Genomic DNA, 12,130 nt, shown 5'->3' with positions numbered 1-12,130 from the left:
TCTGGGGGCCCTTCCCAGTCTGATTTCTTCTCTTTGGGGGCATCTGTCTGAAGGATACTCGTTCTAGAGACAGATGTTTCTAACGCATCCTCTGGCTGAGGCCTCACCTCCCTACTGCACACAAACTAAAGAGTTAAAGTGCCTAAAGAGCTAAAGTACATAAAGCTAGGAGTTAAGATACGCCAACTGAAATCCTTCCTCAAGTACCTACCGACCATTGGACCTAGGGCAGCCAGCTATCTTCCATAAACCTAGCACAGTGGCTGCCTTGCACATAATACCTATTCAATAAACCTTGGTTATTACCTAGAGTATCACTGTCTGGTGGCTTACTTGAATTTCTCGAACACAGCAAAGAGTAGCACCAGGGCTCTGAGTTTGCTAACGATAACAATGAACCCAATTTGCTTCTCCGAATCTATCTCCAGTTTTCTTATTCTTGACTTACAAAGCAAAACAGAGTAACTTCACTGCCCGTTTAACATAAGAAACTTATTCCACTCCTAAGGTCACTATGAAAATTTAAACATCAGCCATACCACCTAAAACAGAAAAATCATTCCCAATCATTAAAATACTAAAGAATAGATAGTACAAAAAGGGTTGCATTTCAATAGAACTAGCTTTATTATTATTATTTTTTAAACAAAAGGAATGGTCTAAAAGCAAATACAGATTATGTACCAAGGGATGCCTGTGACCTGGTACTTACAAAGGAGCTGCTGTGTCATAAATGAAAACAGCATGTTAGGAGAAAAATAATTTTCGGGTGCTGTCTGCTTGAATAATCAATCTGGAGTTGCAAGTTAACTGAAAGAAGGTGCTCTGCCAAGCAATGAGCGTGAGCCAAAAAAACAAAAACAAAAACCAAAACCACCAGAAGTCGCTTCCAGAGAACTATGTGGTGGCAGCATGAGACCTGGCATCAACTCACAGTCTTCTCATTTTCCCCATTTTCTATAATTTTCCTCTTCTTCTCATCTGTTTTTTTCTTGAAGATGTTATTTCGGTAAAACTGAAGTTCTTTGATGCTTTCGCTAATGTCATCAAGTGCCCTACAAGCAAACACATCAGATTGAGCCAACAGGTCCAAGACACAGGGGAGACGATCGCCATTTTACAAAGCGTAACGCTTCATAAATAACTTAAGAACCACAGGTACTACGGTAAATGCCACTCTCTGTAGCATCAAAATCATCAAGAAGTAGAATGTTTCAGCAAAGCAAACTGAAGTGCTTTGTTTTTTTTTAAAAAAAAAAAGTTTAATTTAAAAAAATTTCTAAAACATAACAGATTAAAGTTTGCCAAACTGTCCCACAAGATGTTGAGATTTTCCAAAGGGGCGAAGAATGAATTCCGGGGTCAAATAAGTTTAGGAAAAACTAGATGAAACGTTTCCTTTTTTGAAGTTTTTGCAAAGCGTTTAATGTACTCTTGTGTACTATGAATTCCCAGGAGGAAGTTGTACTGTATCACAGTATTTTTAAAGCTTAATTGACCACATTTGTGGAATACATATTTACAGCTCATGGAACACAGTTTGGGAAACATTGCACAATATTTAATGATGTCTCTGCACAAAATATATTGACATACTCCAACATAACTCAGGACTCAGTCATCATCATAAACATCAATTATCGGACAGTACCTAACCATAAAAGAGGATCTACCTCCTCTCTCGTGGTGATTTGTGCTATAATCAGTGGCAGCCTGCCTCCATCTAACAGCCTTTCTTCTCCTCCAACATGCTGTTTCTCATCTGTTGGAGTCTGAGAAATCAGGTAACCGACAGTATTAGAACAGTGTACAAGTCAGTCAATCAGCTTTGAATGATGGGCCAAGGGCCTCTTCTAGAGAACGAACTGCACCGACCTTAGTGCAACATTTATTTCTGGGGTTAAGGCAACAGCTCTCCTTTCTTCCCAGGTCTTGGATAGACAGTGGCAAGAGGAAGTTATCCAAAACACAGCCACTGGCTAGGCCAAGGAACACAATATCCTACCCAGAACGCAGAAATCCAAAAGAGAGCTGAAGCCCCAGAGTACTTCCAGAGCCCACTATTGGGCAAAACCCCACCAACCTTCATGTGAGGCTATTTATAGTCATTAGTTAGACCAGTGAGTGTAAATATCCATACATTTCACTGCAGAAACACCCATGTCTTTGATTACCCGGTGCCCTCTCACACCCGGTTAGGGGTGTTACCACCTTTCTAAAACCTGAAAAATTCTAAAATCCAAAATACTTTAAGTCCCAAGTGTTTCACGTGAGGTATTCCAGACCTGTGTTACTGTGCAGTAGGCCATGGAAGCTCCCCCTGCCCCCCGCAAAAACATTAGAACGCCAGGCTCCTCAGAGCAGCGATTTGGTCTTTCTGTTTGCGTAGAACTGTGCATGGCACACAGTAGGGGCTCAGCATGTAGATGAACAAACACAGCCCTCAGAAGCCAGCTGCTAAATCTCCCATCAAGCCTTATGGCCTTCCTGAAAGACTACCAAACCAAGAAGTAAAAGAGGACACCAGATACACAAGATTTTTAAATTCCTGGGGTACTTCGGCCTAAGGCTGCAGACATAAAAAGAACCTGAAAAACTAAAAAGTGTCCAAGTCAGGCTAACTGTATAGTAAAAACGTGTTCTAATTTTATTTTTTTTAATGATTTTTATTTTTTTCCATCATAACTAGTTTACAGTGTTCTGTCAATTTTCTACTGTACAGCAAGGCGACCCAGTCTATATAGTCTTTTTTCTCACATTATCATGCTCCATCAGTGACTAGATATAGTTCCCAGTGCTATGCAGCAGAATCTCATTGCTTATTCATTCCAAAGGCAACAGTTTGCATCTGTGTTCTAATTTTAAATGGCTACAAATCCATATTCTTGCTGGGAAGAATATCAATACTGCTCACTGCTCGAAAAATTAGGCCAATTCATATACCTACAAACAAAGTTACCTACAAGTCTTTAAAATAGCAATAAAGACTTAAGACTGTATGTAGCTCACAATGGAATGCTGGACTCCTGACCACAATTCCTGATAATCTTAGCAAAAGAAAGTTATCTTTAAGTAGCTGTCCTTTACTTTTCCCTCAAGGAAAAGCAGAGAAGAGACAGATTTCAAGCAGCCAGGAACTGCAGGGTTATGTTGTGGCAGGTGGCCAAACAACTGGAAGGACCCAAACTTACCTGTGAGAAGCAGCCTTCTTTGGTGCAAATTCATATTCTTCTGGATACCAGCGTCTATACACAGCAAAAATGGAACTCTCAAAGGAAAGTGTCTCAAATACACTGAATAATTACATCCTTCAAGTAATTGATTCACACTGAAAAAGGCATTTGGGTTCTGACTATCGAGGTGCCTGCCTGCCTGGAATGCCATCTTCCTCCCTCTTCACTGTGTACGTTCTCTTTGGCCAAGACCGTCAATGCATGAGATGGGTAAATCTGCTCACTGCAGGCCAGCTCTCTCCTGAGTCTCCGTCATGGACATGCCGGCCGGACATCTCTCCTAAAACCCACCAGGCACTTCCCACCCCACACACATGCCACTATCCTCATCACCCCCATCACCTCCCTTCCCCCAATCCACACTGCCTCTATTTTCCCCTTTATCTTTGAACAGTTCCGTCATCCACTTAACTGCCCAAAGCAGAAAGACAAGGAATCACTTTATGCCTCCTCCTCTGCCCCAGGTCCCCATTCTGCACTCAACACTGTGTCACAGACCTTTTCAAATATTCTACCTCCACCTGCTGCCCACCACCCACTGCCATTTCCCAAGCTCATTCTTCTCACTGCAACTGGTGCAAGAGTCCTTCTCATCTCCCTGTCTCTTTTCTTACCACCTTTTAGTCAGAACAATCTGATATATCGCCCTTACCTCCCTGCTCCCGTATATTTTCTTACCTTTGCCCACCCTCTGAAATGCTCTCTCCTCACCTAAATGCCTGGAAAGCGTCTGTTCTTTCAATCTGAACTTGAAGGCTCTTTTCTATGTGAAGTTCTCCCTGACTTCCCACTCCCCTCCCTCCAGCAGCTGGAGGCCCCTTCTCTTGTGCCCTCAAAATGCCACACGCACTTTTCCTTGACAGACATCTTCACACAGCACACTTCTCGGGTGCGTTTTTTTATACACCTGTCAATTCACTAAACTCTAAGCACTTAAGGGCTTTTCACCTGTATGTTCCCAGCACAGAGGTCAGTCCACGGCACAGAACGGGTGCTCGATAAATGTTCTGGATTAATAAAATGTACATGGAAGATGTCTGAGGTCCTTTCCCCCAATTTTCACCAGTTTAAGTGAGAATGGGATGACTAAGTTATACACCCACTGGGCCCCTCAGTTCTATAGCTCTGTTCAATTACTTTCCACAAATTCTCAAGTAAAACATGCTAAATGAGGCAACTGAATGGATCCTAAATTTAGCCCTTACCTGCACAGCTCTTTAACAGTGCTCACATCAATTATTCTATAATGAAGATGTTTCATGAACTGGGGCATGTATTTGTCAAGAAACTTCTTATCTGCATGAACTGAATTTCCTAGAAAGACACGAAGCATACCGCATCTGTGTACTTCTAGTGATATACGAGAGTACATAAAAAGTCATAAACTGTATTTAAAGGGAGATGATTATCTTTTTAATCCAAACGAATCCTAAACACATCTCAAATTTTCTAAATTAGTTTTGAGCGTGTCTGATTAGATTACAAGAGCAGATTTCAGAGTATTGAGTCTAGCTCTTAACTTCGTAAATGGCCTCTCTATGGACAAAAGGATAAATCCATCATTCCGCATACTTAAAATAAATGCTCAAATCCACTACTTTTTTAGATTTAATACCAGATGCGCAAATTTTTTCCCAGTATCACAAAATCCACACCACTAACACTAAAACTTTAACCAAATCTCGATAAGCCTTTATTTACATCTCAATTTTAATAAAGCATATCCACACTCATGTTTCCATACAGTAATTTACACTAAAAACACTAAATTTTATTTTTTTTATTTATTTTTTTTGTCTTTTTGCCTTTTCTGGGGCCGCTCCCACGGCACATGGAGGTTCCCAGGCTAGGGGTCCCATCGGAGCTGTAGCCGCCAGCCTATGCCACAGCCACAGCAACGCAGGATCCGAGCTATGTCTGCGACCTACACCACAGCTCACAGCAATGCCGGATCCGTAACCCACTGAGCAAGGCCAGGGATCGAACCCACAACCTCATGGTTCCTAGTCGGATTCGTTAACCACTGAGCCACAATGGGAACTCCCACAAAAACACTAAATTTTAAATAAGAATTTTAAGAGATGCCAGCTGCACTAGCTAGGGGGGAAATTTATACAATACATGCTCTAGTACCTAAAGTCAAAAATTTTTGTATGAATATTTAAGGGAAGTGTTAGTTACTGTACAATTTACAAATACAAATACACCATCACAAACATTAACCTCCCTTGGACAATTTGGTAGTCCTTTCAAAATCCTAGAAGTGGCCTGATTTCTTCAAAAAGTCAATGTCACAAGGGAAAAAAAAAAAAGATAGGCGCACATTTTAGGTTAAGAGACTGAACAGACAGAATAACCAAATGAATGCATGAGTCTTGACTAAATCCTGGTTATAAAAAAAAAAATAGACATTTTGGATGTAGACTAGGTATCAGATGATGTTACTGAATTATTTTTAATCATCTTCAATGTGATAACGACACTGTGGATTTAAGAAAGTGGCCTTATTCTTAGGAAATGGTGGATGAAGTATTTAGTTAGGAATGAAGTGTCATAATACTTGCAATTTACTTCCAAATGTCCCCAAAAAACCAGACAGATAAAACAAACATGGCACAAGGTTAACAATTACTAAATCCAACTTTTCTGTACATTTGAAATTTCTCCATAATAAAAATATCTGGAAAAACTGTATTGAGTTAGTCTGGGTATCCCAGACCTCATGTCAAGTTTCAGGGCATTTTCCCCAATATTCACGTATAAATTATACAGGGAAATTTGAACACAAAAGTAAGATGTGTTATCTGAATGGGGAAAGTGGAAGACATGATAATCCTGGCTGATCTTTCTGGGACTGCAGTCTCTTGAACGACTACAATGGAAGACACAGTAATAGCAGACATAGGACTGGGTTTTACCTGCAAGTGGACAGAGCCCCGGAGGAGTCTGCTGTCGTACAAAGGACAGAAATTCATACTCTGCCTGCTGCAATGTCATTGTACTCTCCTTCACTGCTTTGGTTAGACCAGACTGCAAGAGAGAATCCCCAGCCCCCACCAAAACACATCAAGTCAGTTTTCAAAGGCATCCAGAAACAAAACTTCCCTTCTAAAATGAGCAAATATAACCACCGATGGACTGTGGAGCAAGCTCAAGCTCAAACTGAAAATGCTGTCTTGGTACCAATATTTTCTTCAAGGAGCCAAGTCAAATAAGCTACGTTCTTGATTGTTAACAGCATTTCCGCACAGTGAGAAAAGGTGATGTTCAAAGTCCAAGGGTAAAACAAACAAGCAAATGTAACCTCTGGGAAGCAACAACTATTAACAGGAGAGGAGCATTCTCTCTGCTCTGAAAGCTGCTGTCTAACCTCATCCAAAAGACTCACTTGAGCAACACCTGACAATCCACAATGCGCTCGCGACAGACTGAAGTAGGAGAGGGAAAAAGAGGACATGCGGGAGAAGGTGACCTCGAGAGGTCCCAAAGATGAAAAGTCAACAAGCAACGAGTTTCCCAGGCTTGCCAAGCAATCTTCCTCTACCCCTTTTAATAACACCCTCCAACAAGGGGCTAGGATTCAGATGTGGGGGCAACAAGCTTGTCACTGACCCCCAAAGCAGCAACCCTGTTATTTGGTAATGTTACCTTCCCGTGATGCTCCTTACACCAATCTGACATGCTGTCCAGTAACTCATCTGGCTGTTTTATAATCAGGTTAGGACCCTGTGGATGGGAAAAGCCGTTAAGTCATCCGGAATCAACAGGGATAAACTTGGTTTCTGAGGCAAAGTTAAAGCTGCTTTAAGGATTAAATATATATGCCTGAGAAAGAAAGATAGATGAGGGCACTCTGTTACTTCAAAAAGTGGCCTTCATTCATTCCAGCACTGTTTATGACGACAAAAAAGAACAAATGAACACACACACACACACACACACAACTGAATACTGAAATGTCCATTAATAGAGGAAACAGATATTAATTAAGCATCAGTAAACCTAGCCTGTGGCTTTTTTTTTTTTTAATTGTAAGCTAACAATGATTTTTACATTTACAAAGGATTGTAAAACAAACAAATGTGACAGAGAAGTACGTGGCACTCTAAGCCCAAAATGGTCAATATTTGGTCTTCGTTTTTTACAAAAAGCTTGCCAGTCCCTGACTCTATTGCCAGGCAAAAAAAGCAAGTTGCAGAACAGTATATACATGCTTATGCATTCTCTTACACTTGTTTTTAAAAAATATACACATTGGCATATATGCATAAAATACTAAGAAAACATGTAAGACTTGAGGAGTGGGATGAGATAGGAGAACAGGGCCAAAACACCAACACCTGACTATACATATATTTTGCAGAAAGTTATACTGTTTAATTTTAACAGTATTTTCTTTTTTTTTTTTTTTTTGCTTTTTATCTTTTTAGGGCCATACCCACGGCATATGCAGGTTCCCAAGCTAGGGGCTGAATCAGAGCTGTAGCTGCCAACCTATACCACAGCCACAGCCACACAGGATCTGAGCCGAGTCTGTGACCTACACCACAGCTCACAGCAATGCCAGATCCCCAACCCACTGAGCAAGGCCAGGGATCGAACCCACGTCCTCATGGATACTAGTCGGGTTCATTAACCACTGAGCCACGACAGTAATGCCTAATTTTAACAGAATTTTCATGTTAAAAAGTTCAAAAGGTAACTAGTGACATTTGAAAAATAAAAAAAAGTGACCCTGGAGTTCTCAGCCCCACTTAATGGAACATTCAACTGTGAGTCAGAGTCCCAACAACAAGAGAAGCCCAACACGTGGCATTATGACAAGCCACCTTCGGCTTAGTTTCTCCTTCTGTACAATGAAGATAACGCACTGACCCCTTCTTGCCTCGCAGGGATGTTAACAGAATAAAAGAAATTATAGATATAAAGTTCTTTGAACTCTCTGGAAGACAAGGACTCTACAAATCCCAAGGTATGATTACTACTAAGATGGTAAAAATAGTTGGCAATCCCTGAGAGGAATGGCAAGAATTTGACTAAAATATGCCTGACCTCTACAACTAACAAGTTTTAGCCAAACAAAAAAATTACCGATGCCAAGCCCCATGAAGAAGCAAAAACTCTGCTCTGGTAACATTAAAAAAAAAAAAAACCAAAAACTCCGTATCGTAAAATGCTATTCCAACAAACTATGATGGAAAAAGCAAACCACTATCAATGTAAGGCTATTCCACTTACTCTAGATCCCAGCTTGGCACATTAAGCTACCTACAGAAAAAATTTCAGATGGGATGTCTACTCTTCTATCAGCATAAAACATTTTCCTCAGACTAGTACACAAGAAGAAAACATATTTTCCACAGAACTGATACTGAGGTGCCAACAGCCCCTAAGCGATTTTTGCTTTTTTTCAACATCCTGACCCTCATCTGACTGGGCCGATTTACAAATGCCGCACTTGTCTGCAGCTGTGTGAATACAGACCCAGATTTCCTCCAGGGTACTCAGCAACTACCTGGTCCATTAAACTGCTAGTTTCACATTATATCAACAGTCTAAGGGAAAAACTCTTCTTCAGCCAAAGGTAAATCAGCCTGGTAAATACACTTCTCTTCACTAGTCATCTCTAGCAAATTCCAAGGGACAGGGAAAAAAAAACAACCAAACCTAAACTCAAAGTTTATATAAAGCTTTTTTCTCTTTCTTTTTTTTTTTTTAAAGAGGTAATTGTTTTGATGAGAAATACCAAGTCTCATGATTCTCCTTCAGCTGATGTATCAGGAGGTACAACAGGATGTTGGCCTGGTACTCCAGGAAAGTAGCAATTTCTCTAAAAATGGCTCCTCCCTTCTTTTACCTACCCAGGAAATTAAGTAGAAGTCTTAATGGCAGATTTAGGAAATTGATCCAGTGTCAGTAACACATCAATCAGACCCTCTGGAAACTGACTTTAACCAAACTGTCTTTCCCAAAAACATCCCTGCCCTGTTCCTTTTCTAGAGTTTCTCACTGCCTCTGAACAAGGCTGACAATAGGACACAAAGTTATTCGGGGCCCAGGAGTTGACCCTCTATCAATCAGAAGCCGTCATACACTTATTAAATGCTTTGTGAGTGGTCAAAAGGCAACAGGTGTGTTTGGTTTCGCTTAATCTTTCAGTTAAAAGGAGCGTATTAAAACCTTGATCATATCCAAGAGATCAGCAAGAGGATGTTTCACGATTCTCTATCAACAGAAATTCTAAAATCTTAATATAGGTTAGAAGGAGCAGACGTCCTAGTTGAAAAGGTAGAAACTGACTACATGGGGTCAAGTTAAAGCTAAGGTTATGATATAAAGAAGTCAACTTTGGCATGAGTCACCAATCCCGGTAGGCTACTGAGATTGGTTGCCTTACTTGGTTGGGAGCATTTGACTCAGACTGCCTGAGTTAAACTCCTGGCTCTCCCAATACCTAGCCGGGTGGCCTTGGGCAAATTACCCAACACCTCTGTGCCAAAATGTCTCTTTCCATGAAATAACAGTACCTACACCTTATAGTTGCCGTGAGGATTAAGAGTGAATACCTGTAAAGCACTTAGAACTGTGCCTAGCACACAGTAAGCTTTCAGTAAATGACAGCATTAATCTATAGGGACCTTAATCTATAGGGACCCCAGTTTCTGCATTTTTTAAATAAAGAGATGGGGAAAAAAGCGATCTTTCAATTTCTAATACACTCTAAGTATGGTTATTACAAGGCATCACCTACTTCAGCCAAAATGTTGAGATCTGAGTCAGTTATCAGACAGGCCATCTCAATAATCTGGTCCTTCTCAATGTCCAATCCTGTCATCTGCAATAGAAAATATGTAACACACAAAAAACCATCTTGTTGGTCTACTGTACCCAAGTTTATTTAACAGGAAACCCTTTAAGCATACTCAAGTTATATCCCAGAGCCAGGAAAGAAGAGACAATAACACTCCCTGGCCAAGTGCTTAAGGCACTCAATATGAGTTTTTGGTCCAACAGACATTTACCAAGGGCCTGCTACATGTCCGGCATCACAGTTCTACTCTGGGGCAGATGCAAAGCAAGCAAAATTGAGTGCTGACAGCATCCAATTTTGGAAGAGTTGGATAACTAACATCACTACATCTTTGTACAGAGTTTACAAAGTTTTTATATTAATTACGTCACTTGGTCTTCATCACAATTTTGCGTTATTATCCCCATTTCACATAGGAGAAAACTGAGGCTCAAGGGAAGGAGAGAGTCCTTGGTTGAGTATGGAAAACCTAAAAGGATAAGAACTAGGTTCTCAGATCCTCACTAACAGCACGACCTTGAATGAGCTGAATCCTCTCTCTCTCTGGGCCTCAGTTTTCTCATTTATGGAATATGGGGTAAGGCTGAGTCATCTCCGGAGTCCCGTCTAGCTCTAACAACCTAAGGTCCCGGGAGGCTGGGAAGTCGGGTCTGGCAGAGCCGCAGTGCCCACCTCCACCCCTGGGACCCCGAGCCCAAAGGGCCCCAAGCGTTAGGGAGGTCCACATCTGGGAGGAATTGAGGGGTTGGGGAAGCCATATGGATGACTCCTCCCTTTGGAAAAGAAAGCCTACAGTCGGGCACAGTCCCCCAAACCCACAGGACTCTTGACCGCGTCCTGCCCCGCGCCGCCCACAACCGGGCGGCGCTCACCTGCCACACCTGAGATCCAAACACCGCCGCTCTCCCCGGACAGGCTCGGCTACTTGATGCCACGCGCGAAACCTCACTCGCCTTCCCTCACCCCCCAACCGACCTGACTCACCTCCAGGTCCACCCAGACCATCCGCTGAGCCATGCTCTCCCCCGCCGCCATGGCTGCGCCACCTTCGCGGACACCCCGCGCCCCGAACTGCCTGCGAGTCCCACCCACACCTCGCAACAGCCTGCAGCCCAGGGAGCCGCCTAGCATCACCCGGCACGAGCCGCCACGGCCCCAGCCTCTCAGCCGGCGCTGGCGCAGGCGCGATAGTCGCTAAACGTCGCAAACCCGCGGGGAAGCGCCGGAGCAAAAACCACTAGTCCCAGCATCCAATGCGCCGGCTAGCCCTGAACAGTCGGACTTAGTTGCCGAATGGCGTGATGGGACTTAGAGTCTTGCCTGGTGTTGCGACCAATTTCCCCGCCCCCGCCACGTGTTTTCGGGTGTTACTGGACGCGCCTGTTTTTCCGAGCTAAGTTTATTCCTTTTGAAGAGTTATTTCCTGAATTTGGATTAGTTGCAAGCCGCCTAGCTGAGAAAAAACTCTCTTACTTTGTTTGGTAAAAAAGACTTGTTACCTCTTTTTTATTTTTTTCAAATATATTTTTCTTTTTTTCACTCTTTTTAACCTCCTTTTTACATACCTGCCGCTCCGCTCCACACACTGGGTATTTTTCTCCTTTACATGAGACAGCAGGGCGATATGCTCTTTTTTAGGCCGGAAGGCCAATTCTACTATCATCAAATCTTTTGGAAACCTTTAAAAGATCTTATCTGAGAGGTAACTTAGCACTTGTTAGGTGCTGAATAAAAGTCTTCTTCGTCGGCAAAGGATTTACTCCTTATTGCTTACTGAGGGATGTCCCGTGGGCTGTGTTTCAGTTCAGCTGTTCGATGTTAGTGGTAATGACTTCCTACTTCACCCTGACACGTTCACAAAGTTGAATCTTCTCCTTGTATAACAAATCTATGCAGCAAATTAAAGTGAACTAAAAAGAGCTCTGCCCACTCTTCAATCTGCTTTGGTTTTGATCAAAGTATTTTTAATCTCCTCCAATAACACCGGTAGTTTCCATCTCCACCAACAGGAGGATCTTTTGACCCTGGAGTGTCAAATAGCATGAGTCTCTAAAATCTTTGGCTATTCAGTATCAAGTTTGGGCTT

General features: G+C 42.2%; 1 protein-coding gene across 1 annotated transcript; it reads right to left on the bottom strand.

Annotated features, from left to right (window-relative positions):
- Positions 1 to 603: 603 nt before the first annotated feature.
- REXO2 (RNA exonuclease 2) lies at positions 604 to 11,330 on the bottom strand. The gene is made up of 7 exons (XM_047753232.1): positions 11,029 to 11,330; positions 9,985 to 10,068; positions 6,882 to 6,959; positions 6,152 to 6,263; positions 4,439 to 4,547; positions 3,192 to 3,245; positions 604 to 1,055 (listed from the first exon to the last, which is right to left on the bottom strand). Exons 1-7 carry the CDS (start codon positions 11,173 to 11,175, stop codon positions 926 to 928), a joined length of 714 nt encoding a protein of 237 aa, XP_047609188.1. The 5' UTR covers positions 11,176 to 11,330; the 3' UTR covers positions 604 to 925.
- Between the last annotated feature and the right edge of the window lie 800 nt (positions 11,331 to 12,130).

This window comes from Phacochoerus africanus, chromosome 11 (genome assembly GCF_016906955.1).
Source record: "Phacochoerus africanus isolate WHEZ1 chromosome 11, ROS_Pafr_v1, whole genome shotgun sequence".
Taxonomy (NCBI): domain Eukaryota; kingdom Metazoa; phylum Chordata; class Mammalia; order Artiodactyla; family Suidae; genus Phacochoerus; species Phacochoerus africanus.
This window is presented reverse-complemented; position numbering and strand designations above follow the sequence as displayed.

Bases quoted from the DNA above. Each gene is read 5' to 3' on its own strand.
- REXO2 (XM_047753232.1), bottom strand. From the start codon at position 11,175: ATGCTAGGCGGCTCCCTGGGCTGCAGGCTGTTGCGAGGTGTGGGTGGG. The intron at 3,246-4,438 runs GTAAGGGCTAAA...TGCTGTGTATAG, and splicing joins ACTGTTAAAGAGCTGTGCAG to ACGCTGGTATCCAGAAGAAT. The intron at 1,056-3,191 runs GTAAGTTTGGGT...GTTTGCTTGTAG, and splicing joins AAGAAGGCTGCTTCTCACAG to GGCACTTGATGACATTAGCG.